The sequence below is a fragment of the Ovis canadensis genome, chromosome 3, assembly GCF_042477335.2.
Source record: "Ovis canadensis isolate MfBH-ARS-UI-01 breed Bighorn chromosome 3, ARS-UI_OviCan_v2, whole genome shotgun sequence".
Classification (NCBI taxonomy): Eukaryota; Metazoa; Chordata; class Mammalia; order Artiodactyla; family Bovidae; genus Ovis; species Ovis canadensis.
In genome coordinates this window covers 51,996,096-52,023,042 of record NC_091247.1, presented here as the reverse complement: position 1 = coordinate 52,023,042, position 26,947 = coordinate 51,996,096, and the positions used below count along the sequence as shown (strand labels likewise).

Genomic DNA, 26,947 nt, shown 5'->3' with positions numbered 1-26,947 from the left:
CATATCTTTGCTCTCCACATTGCTGTTCTATTTTCTGTTTAAGTTTTATCCTCTTTTGTATTTGAAGTGATAAGACAGACAAACAAAAGTTTACAGGACAGTTTGGATTCCTGGGTGGTTCAGTGGCAAAGAATCCACCTGCCAATGCAAAAGACACAGGAGACTCAGGTTTGATTCCTGGATTGCAAAATTCTCCTGGAGGTCCAGGGAGGGCATGGCAATGCACTCCAGTATTCTTGTCTGGAGAATCCCATGGACAGAGGAGCCTGGTGGGTTACAGTCCACAGAGTAACAAATAGTCAAACATGACAAGTGACTAAGCATGCACATACACACCAGTATTCTTGCCTGGAAAATCCTATGAATAGGGGAACCTGGCAGGTTGCAGTCCACAGGGTCGCAAACAGTCAGATATGACTTAGCGACTGAATACACACACATGATCCATCATGACAAACCAAAGATTTTACTTTAACTATGAATTCTTCCAGCACTTTAATAGAGTCTGAAACATGAAATACTCTCAAAGTAATACTGCGATAGAAAAAGCCTTCCAATATGACGCTAATTCTGCTTCCCACTAAATAGGACAAAACATAGCACTACCTTTGTGAGTCACACATTCTATATTAACAGAATTTCTGATATGGGATTATATAAATAGAAGCTTCTTTCTAAATTCTGAATTACATCCAAAAGTGTAGACACCGCATTATTGTTATTTATCATAAATTGTGAATTACTCCTTAATAGCTCATGTCCTGAAAGGGTGATCAGAGTTGGAAATGAACTCTTAAATTCTCCCTGTACTTTTGCATGCAGAGTGCATACCAGGCCACAGAATGACATTCCAGGAGTAATTAAATCAGAGTTAAGTATGCATATAAAAATCAAGGTCGCCTCGTTCTAGTGTCAATGGAGATCCTAAACCAGAGGTGAAGAAGATCTAGACTGAATCCTCCTGAGAGACTTCAGCTGTGAAGTTTCAGAGCACAGGGTGAGTCAATAAAATGAACAAAAAGTTGTACTAACAATGCAAATAACATCGCTGACAATCATAAGAGCCAATCCAAGGTAAACCGGAGGAAGTGGAAATGAATGGCCAATCCATGCAACTAGCTCTGAGGAACTACCCAAAATGTCCACGCCCTGCTTTAAATCTTCCAATCACTCCCTTTACTATAAATGGGATAATAAAACCTCTTTATCAAGATATAAACACAAACATCTTACACCTGCCTATAATTCTTATCTGCCTCTGTCTTCCCACCTATCCCTACCTATATTCAAACGTCTCAATCAGACTGAATTACTTCTATGTCTTCAAATATGACAGAAACATACCATATCATACCAACATGTCCATGATCAATGGACCAAATGGACTTTCATACTAAAATATACTTCTCCCTCTGGCCCTGGTCAATACTTCCTCAATCTTCAATACCCAAATTAGAATCAACTGCCATTGTGAAGGATTCCTTAATTCCCAGACACTCCAAAGTTGGCAGTTCTCCATAATTTTATAGCCTCTTAATTATTCCTGCACTAATATAGTACTTGATACAATCCAATAGGATTGTTTGGTGCACTCTACTTCTGTATGTCAACTTCAGGGAGTCAATTTTAGGCAGAGACCATATCTTCCTCATTAATTGCATCTGAAGCTCATATTATACTTCTAGTGTAGCTCATAAATTCAGATGGAAGAAGCATGGGAAGTGGAAGAATAGAACACAGGAAGGAAACTGTTTGTCATTGAATATTTCAGGGACAAAATGAGTAGTATCACATTCCACATATTAAGTTTCTCTCTACCCATCACTTCCTATTAATTCAGTGATTTTATTAAAAAATTTCGTAAGTTATTGTTGTTGTTCGATAGCTAAGTAGTGTGTGACTCTGCGACCCATAGACTGTACCATGCCAGGCTTCTCTGTCTTTCACTGTCTCCCGGAGTTTGATCTAATTCATGTCCATTGAGTCAGTGATGTTATCTAACCATCTCATCCTCTGCCTCCCCTTTCTCCTTTTGCCTTCAAACTTTCCCAGCATCAAGGTCCAAATGAGTCAGCTCTTTGTATCAGGTAGCCATTGTATTGAAGCTTCAGCTTTAGTCCTTCCAATGGATATTCAGGGTTGACTTCCTTTAGGATTGAATGGTTTGATTTCCTTGCATTCCAAGAGATTCTCAAGAGTCATCACCAGCACCACAATTCGAAAGCATCAGTTCTTCAGTGCTCAGTCTTCCTTATGGTCCAACTGTCACATCTATACATGACTACTAGAAAAACCACAGCTTTGAGTATACAGACTTCTGTTGGCAAACTCATATTTCTACTTTTTAATACACTGTCTAGGTTTCTAAACGTAGAAACCTAGACATTTCTAGACATGTCTCTCATAGGTTTCCTTCCAAGGAGTAAGTGTCTTTTCATTTCATGGCTGCAGTCACTGTCTATAGTGATTCTGGAACCAAAGAAAAGAAAATCTGTCACTGCTTTCACTTTTTCCCCCTTCTATTTGCCATGAAGTAATGGAACTGGATGCCATGATCTTAGATTCTTTAATGTTGAGTTTTAAGCCAGCTTATTCACTCCCTTATTTTACCCTCACCAAGAAGCTCTTTAGTTCCTCTTCACTTTCTGCCATTAGAGTGGTAACATCTGCATATTTGAAATGTTGATATTTCTCCAAACAATCTTGATTCTACTTGTGTGTCATCCAACCCAGCATTTTGCATGATGTACTCTGCACAGAAGGTAAATGAGCAGGTTGACAACACACAGTCATGACATAGTCGTTTCCCAATTTTTAACCAGTCAGTTGTTCCATGTCTGGTTCTAACTGTTACTTCTTAACCTGCATACAGGTTTCTCTGGAGGCAGGTAAGGTGGTCTGGTATTTCTATCTCTTTAAGAATTTTCCAGTTTGTTGTGATCCCCACAATCAAAGGCTTTAGTGTAATCAATATAGAGAAGGAAATGGCAACCCACTCCAGTATTCTTGCCTGGAGAATCCAGTGGATGGAGGAGCCTGGTGGGCTGTGTCCATAGAGTTGCACAGAGCCGGACACAACTGAAGTGACTTAGCATGCATGCATGCATGCATGCATTGGAGAAGGAAATGGCAACCCACCTCAATATTCTTGCCTGGAGAATCCCAGGGACAGAGGAGCCTGGTGGGCTGCCATCTATGGGGTCACACAGACGGACATGACTGAAGTGACTTAGGAGCAGCAGTAGCAGTGTAATCAATGAAGTAGTAATAGATGTTTTTTTCTGGAATTCCTTTGCTTTCTCAATAGTTCAACAGATGTTGGAAATTTGATCTCTGATTCCTCTGCCTTTTCTAAATCCAGCTTTATAGCTACAGTTCTCAGCTCATGTACTTCTGAAGTTCAGCTTGAAGGATTTTGAACATTATCTTGCTAGGATGTTAAATGAGCACAATTGTATGGTAGTTTGAATACTCTTTGGAATTACCCTTCTTTGGGATTGAAATGAAAACTGATTATTTTCCAGTCCTGGGGCCCCTGTTGAGTTTTCCAAATTTCCTGAAATATTGGGTGCAACAATTTCACAACATCATCTTTTAGGAATTTTAGATAGTTCCATTGGAATTCCATCACTTTCACTACGTTTGTTCATAGCAGTGCTTCCTAAGGCCCACTTGATTCCATACTTCAGAATGTCTGTCTTTAGGTGACCGACCACACTATAGTGGTTATCCAGGTCATTACGACCTTTTCTGTACAGTTTTTCTATGTATTCTTGCCACCTCTTCTTAATCTCTTTTGCTTCTGTTAGGTCCTTGCTGTTTCTGTCCTTTACCTTGCCCATCTTTGCATGAAATAGTCCCTTGATCTCTCCAATTTCTTGAAGAGATCTCTAGTCTTTCCCATTCTACTGTTTTCCTCTATTTCTTTGCAGTATTCATTTAAGAAGGCTTTCTTATCTCTCCTTGCTATTCTCTGAAACTCTGAATTAAGTTGAGAATATCTTTCTCTTTTCCCCCTGCTTTTCATTTGTCTTCTTTCCTCAACTATTTGTAAAGGTTTCTCAGACAACCATTTTGCCTTCTTGCATTTCTTTTTCTTTAGAATGTTTTTAATTACTGCCTCCTATACAATGTTACATGTAGAGTACATCATGAGAAACACTGGGCTGCAAGAAGCACAAGCTGGAATCAAGATTGCCAAGAGAAATCTCAATAACCTCAGATATGCAGATGACACCGCCCTTATGGCAGAAAGTGAAGAGGAACTAAAAAGCCTCTTGATGAAAGTGAAAGAGGAGAGTGAAAAAGTTGGCTTAAAGCTCAACATTCAGAAAACGAAGATCATGGCATCTGGTCCCATCACTTTATGGCAAATAGATGGGGAAAGAGTGGAAGCAGTGTCAGGCTTTATTTTGTTGGGCTCCCAAATCACTGCAGATGGTGACTGCAGCCATGAAATTAAAAGACGCTTACTCCTTGGAAGGAAAGTTATGACCAACCTAGATAGCATATTGAAAAGCAGAGGCATTACTTTGCCAACAAAGGTTCATCTAGTCAAGCCTATGGTTTTTCCAGTAGTCATGTATGGATGTGAAAGTTGGACTGTGAAGAAAGCTGAATGCTGAAGAATTGATGGTTTTGAACTGTGGTGTTGGAGAAGACTCTAGAGAGTCCCTTGGACTGCAGGGAGATCCAATCAGTCCATTCTAAAGGAGATCAGTCCTGGGTGTTCTTTGGAAGGAATGATGCTAAAGCTGAAACTCCAGTACTTTGGCCACCTCATGAGAAGAGTTGACTCATTGGAAAAGACTCTGATGCTGAGAGGGATTGTGGGCAGGAGGAGAAGGGGATGACAGAGGATGAGATAGTTGGATGGCATCACCAACTCGATGGACGTGAGTCTGAGTGAACTCTGGGAGTTGGGGATGGACAGGGAGGCCTGGCGTGCTGCAATTCATGGGGTCACAAAGAGTTGGACACGACTGAGTGACTGAACTGAACTGAACTGTAAAATGTAACAAATCTCCATACATATTTCTTTAGGCACTCTGTCTACCAGATCTAATCCCTTGAATCTAATCATCACCCCAACTCTATAATCATAAAGAATTTTATTTAGGTCGTACCTGAATGGCCTGATGGTTTCCCCTACTTTCTTCAACTTAAGATCTGAACCACCCAGCTAAGCTGTGTCGATCTCTTGACCCAAATAAACTATGAGATAGTAAATCCTTGTAATGTTAATCCATTAATCTTTGGGGTGATGTGTTACACAGCAATATTAACTAATAGAATATGCTATGCCAGAGGTAGAAATAACAGTAAAAATAGTCAGCAAGACATATTTATATTTCTATTCACTTGCAGCAATTATGTTGGTTTAGGGTGCTGGTATATTTATGGCACTGAAGCAGGAGATTAACTGACTCTTGATATTTGATTATATTTATTTATTATTTATATGATAAAGTATATTTATTATTCAATTTGAGCCTCAGCTTACTCAAATGTAAAAGAGCTGGTCTTCAGGTTTTAGGGAAGCTTTTAAGAAATAATCCATTCAACAAATTTTATATACAATGTTGCATGTAAAAACAAGTAGTACTTAGCCACTGGAATAAAGTGGCAAATAAATATGATCTTGCCTTCAAGGAATGAAAAAGTGGGATGTATATAAGAAGCTGACCATCATGCTAGGCACATAATATTCACAATAAATGGTTCTTCACATCATGACCCTGTGTATCTACCCATCCATGCTCCCTTTTCTTTGTTTACAGCAAGTGAAATTACCCAGTGCCTTTGGCTAGAACTTCAAGGTACAACTACATGATTTATCACTAAAAAGTGGCTCTTGTGAGAGGGAAGTGAACTGAAAATAGCACACAAATTTGTCCTCAAATCTCTGAAAATTGGAAAGTTGGTACAATTTACCCTGAAAACAGTTTCCCTGCTTTTATACCTTTCTCTCTCCTTGGCAGGACTACATCATCCTTCTGATGGCTTTGCATTTTTAATAATGAATTTCCTATGAAATCTGCCTCCAGGACAAGATTTTATAAACTCACTCTTAGAATTTTCATTTTATCTTCATTGCCAAGAAATTCAGTGTTAAACACTACATTTCATTATGACCTTACTCAGATTCATGAGGAAAGAAAATCTTTAAAACTTAAGAGACATTATCAAAAAGCTCAAAACTAGAAAAAAAAATCAAAGCCAGCTTCCTTAGCTCAAATTGGACACACTTCCTATAACACCAGCCAACTTAATATAATATTCTTATGAAAGTGTTTTCCTTCTATCTCAAATGCATACTATTATATATTAGCTGGTTGATTGGATTTGAATCTTGAGTAAAGTATCCTCAAATGTTTTTTAAATGTGGAGGAGGAAGTATGGAAATAATATTTAAATGCTCTCAAATCAAAGTATACTCTCTCTGAAGCAGTGATATATTAACTTTCACTGTGCTTTCTCTTGGTAACTCTTAATCAAACTAAAGGCAAAGGAGAAAAGGAAAGATATACCCTACCGAACGCAGAGTTCCAAAGACTAGCAAAGAGAGATAAGAAAGCTTTCCTCAGGGATCAATGCAAAGAAATAGAGGAAAACAATAGAATGGGAAAGACTAGAGATCTCTTCAAGAAAATTAGAGATATCCAAGGGAACATTTTATACAAAGATGGACACAATAAAAGACAGAAATTATATGGGCCTAACAGAAGCAGAAGATATAAGAAGAGGTGGCAAGAATACACAGAGGAACTGTACAAAAAAGATCTTCATGACCCAGATAACCACGATGGTGTGATCACTCACTTAGAGCCAGATATCTTGGAATGTGAAGAAGTCAAGTAGGCCTTAGGAAGCATCACTACGAACAAAGCTAGTGGAGGTGATGGAATTCCAGAGGAGCTATTTCAAATCCTGAAAGATGATGCTGTGAAACTGCTGCACTCAATATGCCAGCAAATTTGGAAAACTCAGCAGTGGCCACAGGACTGGAAAAGGTCAGTTGTCATTCCAATCCCAAAGAAAGGCAATGCCAAAAAATGCTCAAACTACCGCACAATTGCACTCATCTCACATGCTAGCAAAGTAAGGCTCAAAATTCTCCAAGTCAGGCTTCAACAGTATGTGAAATGTGAACTTTCAGATCTTCAAGTTGGATTTAGAAAAAGCAGAGGAACTAGTCATCAAATTGCCTAGGAAAAGCAAGAGAATTCCAGAAAAACATCTACTTCTGCTTCATTGATTACTCCAAAGTCTTTGACTGTGTAGATCACAATAAACTGTGGAAAATTCTAAAAAAGATGATAATACCAGAACACCTTACCTGACTTCTGAGAAATCTCTATGCAGGTCAAGAAGCAACAGTTAGAACTGGACATGAGACAACAGACTGGTTCCAAATTGGGAAAGGAGTACGTCAAGGCTGTATATTGTCACCTTGCTTATTTAACTTATATGCAGAGTACATCATGTGAAACACTGGGCTGGAAGAAGCACAAGTTGCAATCAAGATTGCCAGAAGAAATATCAATAACCTCTGATATGCAGATGACACCACCCTTATGGCAGACTTTCTTTTCTTGGGCTCCAAAATCACTGCAGATAGTGATTGCAGCCATGAAATTAAAAGACACTTGCTCCTTGGAAGAAAAGCTATAACCAACCTAGACAGTATATTAAAAAGCAGAGATATTACATTCCAACAAAGGTCCATCTGTTTTTCCAGTAGTTATATATGGATGTAAGAGTTGGACTATAAAGAAAGCTGAACACTGAAGAATTGATACTTTTGAATTGTGGTGTTGCAGAAGACTCTTGAGAATCCCTTGGACTGCAAAGAGATCCAACCAGTCCACCATAAAGGAAATTAGTCTTGAATATTCATTGGAAGGACTGATGCTGAAGCTGAAGCTCCAATACTTTGGCCACTTGATGCGAAGAACTGACTCACTGGAAAAGACCCTGATGCTGAGAAAGATTGAAGGCGGGGAGAGAAGGGGATGACAGAGAATGAGATGGTTTGACTGCATCACTGACTCAGTGAGCATGAGTTTGAGCAAGCTCCAGGAGTTGGTGATGGACAGGGAAGCCTGGCTAATTGCAGCCTGTGGGGGTCACAAAGAGTCAGACAGGACCGGGCAACTGAACTGAACTAAATCAAGGTGGGAAATGATGAGCTCTGGAAGCTAGGAGCCAGGACAAAAGAAGTCCTGTTTAATCTGTCCCCTATTCCCTGGTGACTATTTGTCAGCTCTTTCTACCTCTCCAGAAAACCACCAGTATCCTCCTGGTTAGTCCAAATTCTTTCATACTGTGTATATTCTAGACTTTCTTTCGTCAGAATCAGTCATCTGTTCCCTCTGTGGGAGTTCCTAAAAGCTGCCATTTTCATAAACTCATGTTTGGAAAATTATAATGTACATTTCAAACATCAAAATCAAATTCAAGTTCCAGAAGGCCATACATAACCCATGAGCTGAATTGTTTGATGAAAGATGAAAAAGGACTGCTTAGAAGAAGGAAAAAAATTCTTCTAAATTCTATCCACGATAACTACCCTAAGAGAATCAGTCAGCATGCATCTGCTTTTGTCTAGACACAAATTCCTTTCCCCAGGGAAAGAAAATGCTTGCTTGGAAAATTCTTACATTTTATAATAAGCATTTCAAAAATAATCACAAATGCTTTATAAGTTAAGAGAAAAGGATGCATATTTAATTCTGAAGCTTAAGGAATGAATAAAAAATTGAACATGATGCCTTTTTTAGCTACAGTGTTTATGGAAACCAAGATTGATAAATAGTTAATTTTGGCACCTGGGAGGCTTTAAAATTTAAGATGACATAAGATAAATGCTAAGAATTTATTGATTCTGATCTTGATCATTAAGTGTGTAATTTTTAGAAAAGGTACAATGCCTAAAATAAGGTATTATACTATGTCAATTATGTTTTTCATTTATATGAATAAACATTTTTGAGCTTTGATTCTCATCAAGGTTGCAGGAAATGAAGAGGTAGTCTTAGATCTCAAGGTGTTAAAATTAAATTAGGAAGCAACACACACACAGAGACACACACACACACACACAGATTGAGACTCAGAAAACAGAGAGACACCTTAAGACAGAGTAATGGACAAACAGAGTTTGCAACACAGGGCAGTATACAGTAGGGGCCTAATGAGTGACAGTGAGTAATGGGGCACAGAGGAGTGTGATCGGCTGGTATGGTTACAGAAGACTTCACTTCCTCTCTAAGAAGAAACCAGCTAGTGTTAGAAAACTGGTAAAATATAGAAAGTCAAACCAGATAAGGAGGTCATTTTGGGGTCACTTTGATCAGAATATGGGAGACCCAGGTGGTTCAGGTGATAAAGAATTTGCCTGTGATGCAGGAGACCCAGGTTTGATCCCTGGATCAGGGAAGATCCCTGGAGAAGGGAATGGCTACCTACTCCAGCATTCTTGCCTGGAGAATTCCATGGACTGAGGAGACTGGTGGGATACAATCCATGGGGTCACTTTCACTTTCACCAGAATATACAGAATTTTTCTGGTTCTTACATCCATCTGTTAGCCCAGTTTTAAGTATAGTTTCTTATTTTTCCTAATCAGATTATTATATTTCTGGAATATCCTAATGATGCACCCCTATTATTGATCGATAACAAATTCCTCATTTCTTTGATTCAAATCCTTATCGCTGGTGTGGTAGTGATTCTGGCTGAAAGAAATCTATTATTGCCTCACTTGTGCCCAATTAGTGCATCTTGGCCACTACTTCCTGTGGACACCAGCACTGGCCCTTCTGACACTCCACTACCACTACCATGGATATCCATGACATCCTTGAAATGACAAAGAACTGGCATGTCTTTTGCAGTCCCTAGGATTCTGAGAATATGATGTAACTCAGTAAGAACTGGAAATTCATGTCTTCCTTTTTAGTCTTCAGTTCAGTTCAGTTCAGTTCAGTCGCTCAGTCGTGTCCGACTCTTTGCGACCCCATGAATCGCAGCATACCAGGCCTCCCTGTCCATCACCATCTCCCAGAGTTCACTCAGACTCACGTCCATCGAGTCAGTGATGCCATCCAGCCATCTCATCCTCGGTCATCCCCTTCTCCTCCTGCCCCCAATCCCTCCCAGCATCAGAGTCTTTTCCAATGAGTCAACTCTTCCCATGAGGTGGCCAAAGTACTGGAGTTTCAGCTTTAGCATCATTCCTTCCAAAGAAATCCCAGGGCTGATCTCCTTCAGAATGGACTGGTTGGACCTCCTTGCAGTCCAAGGGACTTTCAAGAGTCTTCTCCAACACCACAGTTCAAAAGAATCAATTCTTCGGCGCTCAGCCTTCTTCACTGTCCAACTCTCACATCCCTACATGACCACAGGGAAAACCATAGCCTTGACTAGACCGACTTTAGTCGGCAAAGTAATGTCTCCGCTTTTGAATATACTATCTAGGTTGGTCATAACTTTTCTTCCAAGGAGTAAGCGTCTTTTAATTTCATGGGTGCAGTCGCCATCTGCAGTGATTTTGGAGCCCAAAAAAATAAAGTCTGACACTGTTTCCACTGTTTTACCATCTGTTTCCCATGAAGTGATGGGACCAGATGCCATGATCTTAGTTTTCTGAATGTTGAACTTTAAGCCAACTTTTTTGCTCTCCTCTTTCACTTTCATCAAGAGGCTTTTTAGTTCCTCTTCACTTTCTGCCATAAGGGTGGTATCATCTGCATATCTGAGGTTACTGAAATTCCTCCCAGCAATCTTGATTCCAGCTTGTGTTTCTTCCAGTCCAGTGTTTCTCATGATGTACTCTGCATAGAAGTTAAATAAGCAGGGTGACAATATACAGCCTTGATGTAGTCCTTTTCCTATTTGGAACCAGTCTGTGGTTCCATGTCCAGTTCTAACTGTTGCTTCCTGACCTGCATACAGATTTCTCAAGAGGCAGGTTAGGTGGTCTGGTATTCCCATCTCTTTCAGAATTTTCCACAGTTTATTGTGGCCTGGTCATTAGAAAACAATAATTAAATGGCCAATGTGTCCTTTAACCAGGTACCTCTGTTTTACTGGAAAGCCAGTCAATGCCTAGATTTAACTGACAATGATAAAGTGGCAATGATATGTTCCAGGAACGCTGGGCCAGATGCCTTTGAAATTCCTTAAGGGGAAAAAAAGCTTTGATATTGTATTTTATTAACTCAACAAATTTTATACAGTGTTGGCTAGAGTAGAATTCTCCGAATGCTAAATACAACACATGCCAAATGAATAGTAAGTCACCTTATCTATCCCTATCCTCTTTCCCCTACCCATTTCTAAACTCCATACACACAACACACACATTCTGTATCCAAACTACTTTCCCGCTCTGCACTCCTTTCAACAGTTCTTAAAACCTGCAGCTGCTACTTCTTTAACCACTAATGTTATCCTTTATGTGTGTTCGTGGATTTCTGGGAAATTCCTGAGCCCTAGCCAAAGAGATCCACTCAGCATCTCACACCTAGCTTTTACCCAAAGTTGATGCTGACCTGCTTCTTCTACCTGCACAGGAGCATCCTCGTTGAACCTTCCATTCCTGAGTTTCTAACCTATCTCTGTAGGTCACCTGGACTAGAAACCCAGCGGTGTCTTAACAGCTTCCCTTATCCTCCCCTGACTTTTTCAGTCCACCTTGGTGTCCATTTGATTACTCCCCTACGTCATTGGCTCTCCAAGAACTGTCCTGCATTTCCTGCATTCCCTCAAGGGATTCAAATCGCACATAAAGAGGTCCAACTTTATATTATGTTGTATCTGCAGTCGGCAACATCAGTTACCTCTGCAGCGATGTTAGTGTGGGTGAGGATATTGGACTACTTCACACTGAAATACATTTTTAGTTTTACTTTGAAAATTGGACACTAGAAAAGGGCTGTTTATTTCACTGTGTTGTTGCTTAAGTGTGTGATTGTGAGCCATCCTATATCCACCCTATGCCATCTCCACTTCCATGCTGGAAACTTATTATCAGGCTAAAATTGTTTTCTCTTCCTTTCTCAAATTGTATTTATCTCAGATGGTTCTAGAGTTAGAACCACCTAGAGTCCCTCTCCCTGAGAGAGCTGGTCATGTCTAATTCTAGCAGAACATATTGTGTACAAACCAGTCAGCATAGAGAAGATATTTTCATATTTCTGCATTGCATGGACAGAACTTTCTAAGCAAAAATGACTGGTAACCTGGTTCAAGGGATAATTCAATAGAAGTCCTAAAATGGTAAAATAACCTGGAGGGAGATTTACAGGTTTTAATTTTTTGGCATATCAATTATACCTCGGTAAAGCTAAAATAAAGAAACAAGGGACCATGTTTAAACTATTATAGGTATTTTTGAAAGCAGAGTCCCCAGACAACTGATAATGTCATAGGGAATATGAACTCTCTAATAGAGGGACTTCCCTGGTGGCTCAGACGGTAATATGTCTGCCTACAATGCGGGAGACTCAGGTTCGATCCCTGGATCAGGAAGATCCTCTGAAGAAAATGGCAACCCACCCCAATACTCTTGCCTGGAAAATCCCATGGACAGAGGAACCTGGTAGGCTACAGTCCATGGGGTCGCAAAAAGTTGGATATGACTGAGCCATGTCACTTTCACTTTCTCCCCAGAGACATGCATTTACATTTCAAAAGGGACTGAAGCCACAGGAGCCATTCATTTGTATTCCGAAGAGTTGTAACAACCTGGGGAGTCTTTCCTGAAGGGAGTTTATTAACATTAAAGAGTGAAGGTTTTTCTCTCCTCCTCAGGACAGGGAGGGAGGCAGCTGAATAATTCCTATATAAGCTCCCACATTTATAATTTTGTGGTTCTTTCCCTGTAGTATGGACCTCCTTCATGTAGACAGAATTTATCTGCCCTCATCACACTGCCTTGAAAAGTAGAATGAAGCACAGGGAAGGTTCTGGCAAGGTGACTGTTACTAAGAAAGAAATTTACTCTCTGAGCAAGAAACCTTACATTTGCGTTCAAGATAAAACAAATAAATATTAAACACCATCAGCCAGATCTGTACAATACTTCACGTATGTAGGTTTCAGTCGAGGGTTTGAGACAAACACATGTTGCCTGTTTAAGGGCTATTACATGAACGAAATTTCCCTCTCATTCCTCCTACACTTCTGACTTCCTACCTCCATGAACACCACAACCACCAATAAGTAAGACATTTCCTCCATATTGCAATGATTTTGACCTTTCAGGGAGAAATAAAATGGTCTACACCAATAGTTAGAGTTATATTAAAATGCATTTAAAATATATTAGGAAGTTGAGGCTGAACAATCTCAGTCATTATAGCTTCTGTTGAAATTCATTACTTTCATAATCTAATTTCAAGGTCAGTTACAGAGAAGTAAAGACTGTAATAGGCTTTCCAGGTCTAATATCTAATATTTTTGTCTTTCCAATAATCTGGTCCTGCCACCTTCTTCTGGTACTGATCTTACTTCTGTCCATACCCTCTGTCCATAGGGATAGGCAGGTCACTTTGACATATCAAATCATAACACTTGATGCCACTAGCAACAGAAATCAGATCAAGTGAATACGACAGTCTTTTACTTTTATCTAGCTTGTTTCACTTTTTCTACTTCATATTCAGTGCTCCCATTTCATTTAGTTTATGTTTTCCAATTTCTCCATCTCTTTTTCTTAATGTTCTTTCTTAAGTCTTTACTAACCATGTATATATATATATACACATACTTCCCTGGCGGCTCAGACGGTAAAGCGTCTGTCTACAATGCAGGAGACCCGGATTTGATCCCTGGGTTGGGAAGATCCCTGGAGAAGGAAATGGCAAGCCATTCCAGGACTATTGCCTGGAAAATCCCATGGACGGAGGAGCCTGGTAGGCTACAGTCCATGGGGTTGCAAAGAGTTGGACACGACTGAGCGACTTCATTTTCCTGTATATATATATACATATGTGTATATATATATATATATATACATATGTGTATATATATATATATATATATAAAGAGAATGTATAATATTTTAGAAAACAGGAATTTTTGCCCATCTAAAAACTTATGATATTTTAATTCTACTTGTTTAACCTAGTATGAACAGAATGCTAGATTTCTAATTTATATTCAAACAAAATTTTGATATATTTCCATGTATTTTGGCATCTAGTATTATTGCTAAAAATCTAGAAAATTTATTATCTTAGTGATTAAAAAAAATTTGAATGAAGCTTGAAACTTCTAATCCAATTCTGAGAATATAAATATTATTTTGTAAAAAAATAAAAACAGGAAATTAACATGTGACACAGTATTATTAAAGTAAAAATTTTGCTCAGATCACACAAAATTTTATACTTGTGTTCATTATTTGCTTTCATACCTTATTTAAAACTACACATTGTATTTAATTGCATTGAGCAGCTTCAGCTGCATGCAATAAATTCTGGTAAATTTTCTTTTCATCTTTATTCTATTACAAATATTTTCTAATTTTCATTGTTATAGCTTCTTAGATATATCCCTCATTTAAAAGTGGGCATTTAATTTCCAAATACATGGATTTCTTTAAACTATCTTTGATACTAATTTCTCATTTTAATATTAATTTCTTTCTTCTCTTTAATCATCCTCTGTGTTTTTTTCAGTCTTTTAACTTTATTGAGACTTTTAATAGCTAAGTCAAAGATGCCTCTTGGTAAATGTCACACTGCATTTTAAAATATGTGTGTTATTTTCAAATATCTTTTGATATTGGTTTCTAACATAACTCCACAATAATAAGAGAACAGACTCTGTATGATCTGTACCTTTAGATGACGAAATTTCTGTACCTGGTCTTATGTCTCTGGATATGTTCCAGTGTCTCCTAGTTTATAGTCTATGGGAATTTGAATAGAATTCGTATCCTACTTTTGTATGAAAATTGTATAAATCTTAATTACATTGAATTGGTTCATAATGTATTTTGGGTCTACTATATTTTTCCACTTGAGAAGAGCATGGCAACCCACTCCAGTATTCTTGTCTGGAGAATCTAATTGACAAAGGAGCATAGTGGGGTACAGTTCATAGGGTCACAAAGAGATGGACATGAATGAAGTAACTTAGCACGCAATATATTCTTCTACTTCTCTGTACATTCATTCTATTAATTTCTGAGAGTGGAACAATTAAAAAAAAAAAAAGGAAATCAGATCAAGTGAAATAAGCATACTCCCCACTGGCCAACATTATTCTCCTTTGATATGTAGAAAAGCAGGTGAAAGAAAGTGTTTCTCTTAATCCTGGAATCTTGAGTTATAAGCCCTAGGCTGCTATTCTCTACTGAAAAAAAAAAAGTCATATCCTATTTTTTGTATTGAGTTAATCAATACATACATATTAAAGCTGAAAAAAGTGAAAGTGTCAGTCCGTCAGTTGTGTCTAATCCTTTGTGAGCCTGCCCGGTTCCTCTGTCCATGGAATTCTCCAGGCAAGAATACTGGAGTGGGTAGCCATTCCCTTCTCCAGGGGATCTAATGGTGTGATGATACAAGTTTAGGCCCTACGCACATATAAGAACATCTGCCTCTAAGAACTGACAATCTATCTGTGGACCACTGACACTGAAGAAAACATATTAAATGTCATCAGACTCAGAAATAGATCCTTGTTGCCTCCAACTGAAACTTGAGTCAGCTCATAAGTATAATTTCAATACACAGATGTAGAGGAGGAGGAAAAATGGTGAAGATGCAGCAAAGCGAGTGAGAACAGCCTGGATGTGTTTTGCCTGGAGAAAAATGAATACACCTGTCCAGATAGAGCAGAGGGTTTATGCAGAGGATTCGTGGACAATGATTGTCCATGTTGAGTTCAGTCAAGAAGCAAGCACACAGTGAAACACATATAAACAAAATAAACAATATTGACCATACTTAGATGACAAAACATCAAGCTGAGGCTCAGGGGCATGAACTAATTTATGTAAGGTCACATTTAGTTGGTAGAAGTCAAGGAATAGAGTTCTTCTGACTTCTTACCTGGATTTCATTATCTACATGGTACGAACACAATGGTATCCCTCATTATCATATCCAGTTTGGGTACTTTCTATTTGTTCCTCTTACATTTTCTGGGCAAAATATATAGAAATGATGTAAAAAAAAAAAAACCTCTCTTAGGAAAACTTTACTTTAACAGAAGTATGAAAGTAAAAATTATACCATCTCTACCAAGTCAGAAAAGTCAATCTGAAAAGGCTACAAACTATATGATCCCAATTATATGACATTCTAGAAATTACAAAACTATGGAAAAAGTAAAAAGACACGTGTTTGTCAGGAGATTGGGAGGGGGAGAGGGATTAATAGAGTACAGTGAATTTTTAGGGCAGTGAGGAACACATTGCATGATACCATCATGATGGGTGTATGCCATTATGTATTAGTCCAAAACCCACAAAATATAGAACACCAAGAATGAGCCAAAATGTAAACTGTGGACTTTGGGTGATTATAATGTTTCAATGTAGGTTCATCAAGGGTAAAATATGTACCACTCTGGTAGGAGATGTTGATAATGGGAGACACACTCCATGTGCAGAATGAAGGGAATATGGAAAATCTTGATACCTTCCCCTCAACATTTCTGTGAACATTTAACTGCTCTTTTAAAAGTCTTGATTAAAAAAAAAAAAATTTACACCATCTGTTTGGTCCACGTGTTTTCCAAAATAATGGAATTTTAATCTTCATATATGAAGTGATTAATAATAGAATGCTCATTAAAGAGACTGATTTTTTTTTAAATATCCATTTTTTGGTCCCTTCTGAAGAAGGAACTGATGGCATGGTTCCAAAGCTCTCTCAATCTGATGATATAGACATTGCTACAAATTTGCATCAGCCATCAAACTTACAAAAATGCATTTCAACGTAATCTGTTCAGTGAAGAACAAGCTTCTCTCTATATATCTAAGCATAACATTATTGAATGTACACCCTTTTCCACTTTCCACAGCCACCTGACTTTGGAAATAAGATCTCTAAAGATGGATCTCATTGGGTGTGCACTCACTACCAAGCTATTGGCAATTTGTTATAATTCAGTTTTTACTAAAGAGGCAATTAAATATCTAAGTATTTAGTCAGTCTGATGTACATCATGTTTATGGTGCTTCCATCAGCGTACATTAGATTTATAAAAAATAAATAGGCACATTTTTATTCAATGTCATCCTAAAATTTTAACATACTAATAATCCACAAAATTGTGTTTTCAAAAGTAACTCAGCTTTCATATCAAAACAAAACATACATTTCAAAAAAATTTTACTTACTCTTTACTGAGTAATTTATCGAAAATAAAATACAAACTGTCTCGTCACTCTTTGGAACTTTCTCGATTTTTAGTCACTTAGTGAAGGTAGTCAGTTGGTAAAGCTGGTCTCTACAGAGCCCCTCACATGCATCATTTACATGTTAAAACAGAGATTGGCCTGTATTTGCAAATCCCATTAGCATCCAACTCTGGTCTAGTCAAGCCTCTTTGAACATTCTGCCCTTTTTTTTCATTCGTTGTAACAGACTCTCACTCCGCTCTCGTCACCATACCCTACGGCCATCATACAGAGGCTCCATTTTGCCTTATTTAAACTTGCTCTTATTTTGGAATATTTCTTTCTCTTGTGGCAGTTATCGTAAGTGAGGATTATTTTGTCCACCCCAAGAACATCTAGCAATGTCTAGAGCCATCTTTGTCACAATTTGAAGTGGGAAAGGAAGAGGTTCTACAAGTATCTAGTGTGGTGAGGCCAGGGACGCCAAGCATCTTTAATCCACAAGATAGCTCCCTCCACCCCAAGAAAAAACTACCAAGACTCAAGTGTAAAAAGTACAGAGGCTGAGAACATCTGCCTTAGAGTCTTCAATCTAACAACTCAGAAATAAAACTGAGTGACAAGGCAAGAGAAAACATAGTGATCTGTCTTCCATATCCTGGTTCTTCCTTTTCCCCCCTTTTCTTGGCACCTTCCACTCCTTGCCCACTGCCCTGTGTTCTCTCCCCCAAATAAAATGTAGTCTCAGGACAAAGTCTGACAAACTCGTATAAAAAAAAGTGACTGCACAAGATTTAAAAAAAAAAAAAATCAGGAGCAAAATGTTATGCCCGGTGTCCGAGTCCCCAAAACTGAGAGAATAAGACGTCCACAGCAATGCAAAAGCATAAAGGGGTTTATTGCTAGCTCGAGCTAGGGCTCAAGTCTCATCCAGCACAGTGGAGTCTTGACGAGAGCCCCGAGCTCTGAATCACAGCTGCTTATATACAGGCGGTCTTTTGTCTTAGCAATAGTGTAGTTGGCATGTGGTGATTGACTCAACCTTGGGTCATCGTGGTGAATGACTTAACCTTGGCGTCATTAGGGGGGACCTTGGTGTCATCAGGGACCTTGGTGTCATTGGGGACCTTGGCGTCATCGGGGACCTTGGTGGGGCTTCTTAGAATTATGACTCATGCTTACAAGAACCTGAGGCTTAGGGTTAGTGTGGCCCATCGAGCCTGTCATGGCTCAGGTCAGGTCCCAACGTTCCCCCCTGTCTTTTGATCATATAGAGGAATCTTCCTCTATCTGAGGGTCCAGGGTGATTCGTCTGGGTCCTGTCGACGGGTGAGCTTCATCTTTAAAAGGTTGGAGGGATGTGGTGTCACCTTCCATTTTCTCTGGGCCTTGGGTATTAGTGATCTGAATAGGAGTTTGGGGGGCTTCCCACGTGACATGAGTGATAAAGAACACCCCACCACCACCTGGCCAATGCAAGAGACATAAGTGATGCAAGTTCTCTCCCTGGGTTGAGAAGATTTCTAGAGGAGGGCATGGCAACTCACTCTAGTACTCTTGCCTGGAGAATCTCATGGACAGAGGAACATGGTGGGCTACAGTACATAGGATCGCAGAGAATCAAGCACCACTGAAGCAACTTCCAGGCAAGAATACTGGAGTGGGTTGCCATGCCCTCCTCCAGGGGATCTTTCTGACCCATGGATCTAATCTGTGTCCCTTACATCTCCTACAGGCAGGTTCATTACCAATAGTGCCAGCATAGGAGCTTTTATTTTGAGGATGTGGGTCTCCTAAGCATAGCCAGACACAGACAAGGGGACTAATCCATTTTATAAAATCTATATAACCAACAAAACTCTGTATAACCATAATTACAGAACTGACCTGTTCTTCTTCAAATTCCATGTCCTAGTACATTCCCCCTCAGAGAAGGCAATGGCACCCCACTCCAGTACTCTTGCCTGGAAAATCCCATGGACACAGGAGCCTGGTGGGTTGCAGTCCATGGGGTCGCTAAGAGTTGGACACGCTGAGAGACTTCACTTTCACTCTTCACTTTCATGCATTGGAGAAGGAAATGGCAACCCATTCCAGTATTCTTGCCTTGAGAATCCTAGGGACCGGGGAAACTGGTGGGCTGCTGTCTATGGGGTCGCACAGAGTCAGACACAACTGAAGCGACTTAGCAGCAGTACATTCCCCAACAATTCTAATTAGCAACCAGTGAATTAACAGCTAGAGTTTTTTATTAGCTTGTATATTTAATCATTTCTCATGGAGAAATTCTAGGTATTAAGTCACCATATTCTTGTTGTTTAGGTGCTACGTCATATTTGACTCTTTTGTGGCCCCATGAACTATATATAGCCTGCCAGGCTCCTCTGTTCATGGGATTTCCCAGGCAAGAATACTTGAGTGGGTTACCATTTGCTTCTTCAAGGGATCTTCCCAACCCAGAAATCAAACCCACATATCCCGCATTGGTAGGATTCTTTAGCACTGAACCACCAGGGAAGCCTAAGTCACCATTATATTATACATTTTTAAACCTCATGTTCTACATGAGATAGCCAGTGGGCTTCATCATAGGAATGACAAACAGAGGCATTCTTCCTCCATGAGGAATCAGTATATATGTCAATGGTCCTACTAACAGCTAAATTTTTGCTTTCATTTCTTAGACAATCTCTCCAGTTACCCATAAAAAAACAATACTGTTCTTGTTTAGGAAAGAAAAGAACCAGTGAAGATAGAAGGAAAATAATTTATACACCTTGTATATTCTAGTTCTTAGCCCACTAATATCTACTTTTCCTTGACATGTATTCTTATATTTTCTGCTAGTTATTTATAATCTGTCTATTTCAGTCTCTTCTACCTGGCTGCTTTCCTAGTGATCTTCAATAAAGGATGAAAAACAGGAAGAATCTAAATTCCTTGTTCTTCTCTTCTTTTCAATTAAGACTTGGATGGGGAAATCAGAAGCAGGAAGGTGCCTTTAGTTAAGTGCTCAGAGTATTCAATCACTGCAAAAGAAGGGCTGAGATGATAATTTTTAAAGATTTGAAAATTAGCAAATAAGAGCAAAATCTTGATTAGCAACAATAATCCAGGGTAGATTGCTCTGTTTCATTGATTTTTTTTTCAGTGAAAAAAAAAAAATTCAACCAGAATATTATTTACATTTTAAGACTTTGGGTGAAAATTATGTTAAAATATTTCACTCAACTAAGCACACTGTCCTTGCCTTTATGTAGATTTTGACCCCATGGGTACCACTCCTGCTGTTCATTAAAGCACTCTAAGATGCAATAAGAAAAAGTTCCAGAATGTTTCTTAAACAATGTTTGAAGTTTTTGTATGCACAAAATCACATGTAAACTAGCTCTGGGTGTTATCTGCTACAATCATCAATTCCAAACAGTTGTGAGCTGAGAATTCTGCCTCCATGTCCTCCACCCTTCTTGGATACTCTTCACTCAGTGTCAGACTGGAGGAAATGCTGCTATGTATCAGATATACCTCATGAAGCTGAGACTTCATAACATAATAGAAGCAATGGGTCAGGAACTGAGAACTGCAGAAATGTGAGAGGGTCCCTTTAAGGGTGAATGGGGGAATAAAAAAACAACATATACTGGAGAGTAAAATAATTATTTTCTTTTTTTTAAGATTTTTTTGAAGGGGACCATTATAAAAGTCTTTATGTCTTTATTAAATTTGTCACAATATTGCTTCTGTTTAATGTTTCAGTTTTTTGGCCCCAGGGCACGTAGGATCTTAGCTTCCCAATCAGGGATTGAACCCGCATACTCTGCATTGAAAAGTGGAAGTCTCAATCACTGGACCATCAGGAAAGCCCCAAAATACCTGTTTCTAATTCTTTTAAATGAGTAAAGTAACACTGTATGACTTGCACTGTGTTGCTCTAGTGAATGCAAAGGGCAAGTCTATTTGAAAGAAAATAGTGCTGAATTTCAGTTAATTAAACTGTGTGGGGGGCCTTAGTCGTTCAGTTGTGTCTGACTCGACTCTTTGCAACTCTTTGGATTGTAGCCCACGAGAGATTTTTCCAGGCAAGAATACTGGAGTGGGTTGTCTTTTCCTCCTCCAGGGGATCTTCCTGACCCAGAGATTGAGCCCATGTTTCCTGTGTCTCCTGTATTGCAGGCAGATATTTGCCCTCTGAGCCATCAGGGAAGCATGAGTTAAAATGTGAAAGTGTTAGTGGCTGAGCCATGGACTGTAGCCTGCCAGGCTCCTCTGTCCATGAAACTCTCCAGGCAAGAACACCGGTCCACTCCACTGTGCCGTTCCTTTCTCCAGGGGATCTTCCTGGCCCAGGGATCAGACCCAGGTCTTCCACATTGCAGGCAAATTCTTTACAATCCAAGTCACCAGGGAAGCCCCTAATTAAAATGTAGATATATCGTATTATTGTCATTATTATTTCTAATTCTAAGTCTGTCAGGCTTCTCAAGAGCAACAATCCCTAGATATGGGTGATATGTGATATGACCCTATTCCCTTTCTGCATATATTTCAGAGTGAGCAACCAACGTCTGTTTACCTATTGTTTCTCCTTGCTATTCTAGACTAGCAAATAGCTACAGAAGTCTTTGTAAATATCCTTTCCCTGTAGAAGGAAACATATTTCTATTAACATGTCTTATCATGTAGAACTTAGAACACTGCTATATCTGACTTTTCAGAGATACGTCTGTTTTTAAAAGCCTAGCAATGGCACCCCTCTCCAGTACTCTTGCCTGGAAAATCCCATGGACGGAGGTACCTGTTGGGCTGCAGTCCATGGGGTCGCTAAGAGTTGGACACGCTGAGAGACTTCACTTTCACTTTTCACTTTCATGCATTGGAGAAGGAAATGGCAACCCACTTCAGTGTTCTTGCCTAGAGAATCCTAGGGACAGCGGAGCCTGGTGGGCTGCCATCTATGGGGTCGCACAGAGTTGGACACGACTGAAGCAACTTAGCAGCAGCAGCAGCAGTAGCAGCGGGCTCCAAAATTCATGTACAGACCAGAGACAATTCCCACTGAAGCTGAGGTGAGTTCCTTCTATGTATACACAGAACTCGATTTGTTACCCATTCATAACTCCAGCCAACATATAGAGTTAAATTCTATTCATCTTCTCTCCTTCCCTGGACTTTCTACTTTCATTCCCCCATATATTAATGGACTTCCTTGCTGGCTCAGACAGTAAAGAATCTGCCCGTAGTGCAGGAGACTGGGTTTGATCCCTGGGTTGGGATCCCTTGGAGAAGGGAATGGCACTCCACTCCAATATTCTTGCTTGGAGAATTCCATAGACAGAGGAGCCTGGCAGGCTACAGTCCATGGGATCACAAAAAGCCAGACACAACTGAGCAACTAAGACACATACATATCAATACACAAGACACGAGGGATTTTAGAAAGGGTCTGAAGCCAAGAGACATCACTTAAGAGCAAAAACTACTAAAAAATAGGTCAGTCATTGACATAACTATCCAAAGTTATGGGCTGTTGTGTTAACTCAGTGGAAGCAAGTCTTTTTTCCATCTCAGTGGATTAGAGAACTATGACAGGCTCCCTGTCATAAGTAACTGTGTCTCATCAAGACCATGATTCCCCAGAGGGCAGCCACGTACCCCTGAAAGAGGATATGCAGACTTTCACCAGTGGAGTTGGGCATATACTGAAAGTCTAGCCCCTTTTCAGTAACCACTATCTCCTGTGATCACTTCATATCCATGTACTACTGAAAGCCTTTATGCTTTCCCCCGGTTGTGCATGGTCCTTTCTCATAGTCCTATGTTCTCAAGAAACAGAGAAATGCTTTTCAAGTTCAAAATTCCAAGTTCCAATCACATACTCACTATTCTCTAGACTCGTGACCTTTTTCCAGTCTCTTATCTCATTCAAAATTCCACTTTCACATTCATAAGGGGAGATAATAAAAAATCTGCCTACTTCATAAGGTCCTTGTGAGAATCAAATGATTATACACAAAAACTGTAGAGCAGTATATACTGCAAAAACAATAAATTGTGATTCTGCTAAAGTATTCCAATTCAAACTCAAGAAATAAAGAACACCAATTTTATGATCATGTGTGATTTAGAAGCATAAAGACCTACAGGAAACAATGAAACAGATTTATTCAGGTATGGAAATTCATCATGGGGCTGACATTTTGGTCGAATCTAATATCCATGGTTACCTGTCTCAGATAGCAGTTTTGTAGCTTCCAGCACCTTCTCAGTATAAACACCAGCTTCGTAGTTCTCCATCTCAGCATTGATGATGTGTATAACTCGAGCAGCCCGGCCCCTGATGGCCCCTGCAGTCCGGTCCAGAGTGTCCACATCCCCCTCCTGAAGGGCGATCACACATTTGTTCACATCCTCCAAGATATGGTTTTCTGTGGAGAGGACACATTCACATTTACATGATTTTATATCACTGGGGGCAGTGGTTTAGTCATTAAGTTGTGTCTGACTCTTACGACCCCATGGACTATAGCCTGCCAGGCTCTACTGTCCATGGGATTTCCCAGGCAAGAATACTGGAGTGAGTTGCCTTTTTTTTTCCCCAGGGAATCTTCCCGACTCAGGAATCTAGCCCTGCTCTCCTGCATTGCAGGAGTATTCTGTACCGAACAAGGTATCAGGGAAGCCCTTTATATCACTGACACAGTTAAAAACCAATCAGAAGGCCTCCCTTGTGGCTCAGTGGTAAAGAATCTGCCTGCCAATGCAGGAGACACGGGTTTGACTCCTGATCCAGGAAGATCCTACATGCTGTGGGGCAAGTAAGCCCATGTGCCACAACTACTGAAGCCTGTTCACCCTAAAGACTGTGCTCTACAACAAGAGAAGACACTGTAATGCAAAGTTCGTGCAGCACAACTAGAGAGTAGCCCTCCCTCACCACAACTGGAGAAATGCCCGAGGAGCAATGAAGACCCAGCTTGGACAAAAAATAAATACATAATAAACATTCCAAGAGAAAAGAAGAAATACTGAAAAAATATGTCCTTTGAAAGGGGACAATTATATATTTGTACTCTAAGGTATTTTCAAGAGAAAGAATTCATTAAGTAAGGAGATAGAGGGATGATGTTCCAACAAGAAAATAACATCGAAGGGAAAGTAATAATAGAAAGCATGTGCATTTCAGAGAGGGTTACATTGTTGGGGTGAACCCCTTAGGTACTTTGGATATTATGCCTGAATGTGAAGCATAGTTTTTAAAATCATAAAAGATTTGCCGGCAACATAATTTGTGATAAACGTCCTTAAATTTTTGCAGTCTTATTCTTTCAGAAAAGATGTAATCATGTTAAATCACTGACAACCAAACGACTTCATTATTATTAGCTCTAAAACTACAGTTTCCAAAATCATAAGCAAAGTTCAGTCTGTGAATGTTTTAAGGGAACAAACTCAAGACCCTGGAGTTAAAAAAAAGTAAATGAAAGAGGAAGAGGCAAACAAAACAAAACTTATAGACATTATGTGATTGAGTTAATAGCTTTTTCAGATCTTAGATGCCTGTTATTTTGTGAGCCAAACCCAAGAATTAAACTGTCACATGGTTAAAGCCAAGACACTCATTTTAAAACAATATTAAAAATGGTAGTTTTTGCCCAGTGGAAAAAGTTTAAGTGCTCTAACACAGTCGTTTCACTTTTTTATGAGCCCAGACCACATCAGAAAATTGGTTTCATTTCTGTAATGTTAATAGCTAGCATCACTGCTCCCCAAACTTGTTGCTTTTCATATGGACAAATTAAGTACTCAGGTAGCATGAAAAAAAGAAAGAAAAACAAAACTATCCCTTAAAAAAAAAACTTTTTTATTGTTGCCTCCAAAATAGAGTTTCCTGCCAGAATTCCCTTAAGAAGAAACTGATACATAAAATGTCATTAATGCCATTCCAAAATATCTCCTGGGCCAAACCTGCAATTTACTGATGCAAATGTTTTGGCTCCAGCTTACAGAGGAGATGAGAAGTAGTTTCCCCAACTATTGGGCTGTATCCACAGTCCACCAGCAGGACAGAGTGGGCTGTGTCATTATTTGTCAAGCCCATCTGTGGAAAGGTGCCTGCTGCCTCCGATTGTCAAGTCCAAAGGCACGCTCCAGCGGGTCCTGCCAAGGCCAGCTTCCTGACAGCGCCTGTTCATTTTCCTGTCATAGCATGCCACGGCACTTGTACCACTGCGGTTGGACTGTACAGTGTTATCAGCAGAAGCCAAAGCCTTTTCGTATTGCTGGTAATAATGAGATGCACAAAGGAATGGCAGGGAGAAAGGTGGCAGAGAGGCAGGCCCGGTGGAAGAAAATTAAGAAAAGCTTGCGTTTTCGAAACAGCCTGAGATAAGACTCCTTGCCTTGCCTTTTTCTACCCTCAGAAATTTCTGTACATGCATTTAAAGAAAAGGATAAGTTGGGAAAGTTTTAAGTTCTGAAATGACTCCTCTTTGAGAAAGGTAGTATATAGATATTTTCTATTCATTTGTAAATAGGGAGGGTAGCAGAATAAGATTTCCAGGGGCTATTAGGATTGCTGTGTGAGATCTAAGGCTGGTTGGAGAGTCCCCCTCTCCCTTTCTGGGGACCTGGATAGCCATCCTGGCAAAGATTGACTAGAAACAAGAAATATCTCAGTCTTTGTGTCCAGTCTTCTGTTCCCCACCATTCGGATCCCCAACATGCCGAGCCGAACAATTTCTAAGCTTTTCTGAGAGATGCACTTCTTGGAGATCTTTTGCATTGTTAGGACTCATGTATCAGGGAAGCAAAAAATTTCATGAATGACAACGCATTGAGTTCTTTATTAGCCAATCCCTGGACATAGGTATGTTTAAAAGAATCGCTGCTTTGACAAGTCACCAAAAGTAAAGCACCTTGGGAATGAAGAACAAGTCAGGTTTCTAAAAAGGAAGAGATAGTGGACCTACGGTACTATAGGGCAGGAGAGAGGAGGGGATTGGAGGTGGGGAAAGGAGATGCAGTGAAAACTGGAGAAATACCCTTTTATCCAGACTTGCTAAGAACTATATAGATTCTGGAAAGAGGATAATCTGGATTATAATTCCACCTCCGCCAAGTTATCTCCCTGTTAGTGACTTACTTTTCTCAAAGGAAGATTCAGAATAGTGATACCTAACATAAAATTTTGGTGCGAATGAAAGCAAATAGTAGAAAATCAGACAAATAACAGATACTGTCAACTATGAATTGGCACTTGCCATGGGTGCTTGTCGTTTGCTCTACAATGATTAAATCATGTGCTGCTGCAGCTGCTGACCTTCAACACCCCTGAAGGAGTTCAGGGAGGAGAGCAGAAATGAGGTACTCCGTTCTCAGGGAAAAACTAGCAGCACAGGTCCTCAGATAGTCAGATGGTCTCAGGAGCTGATTTTATGAGCCCAATTCTTGTATCTCCTCATATCTAGAAAAGCACTAAATTCCTTCATGGTGACAACTGTTTCTCATGACTAGCAGAAGCTTCATGAGACCAGCAGAAACTTTTAAATATGTGCTTAATTGCATGTACTCCCCCTTTACCAA

At 39.5% G+C, this 26,947-nt stretch overlaps 1 protein-coding gene across 1 annotated transcript in view; it reads right to left on the bottom strand.

The window, feature by feature from the left end:
- The window catches only part of CTNNA2 (catenin alpha 2), a 1,386,686-nt gene that overhangs the window by 82,546 nt on the left and 1,277,193 nt on the right, over window positions 1-26,947 (bottom strand). Inside the window, exon 12 of the mRNA XM_069583081.1 lies at window positions 23,590-23,790. Within this exon, the coding sequence (XP_069439182.1) occupies window positions 23,590-23,790 (201 nt within the window). The remainder of the gene's footprint in view (window positions 1-23,589; window positions 23,791-26,947) is intronic.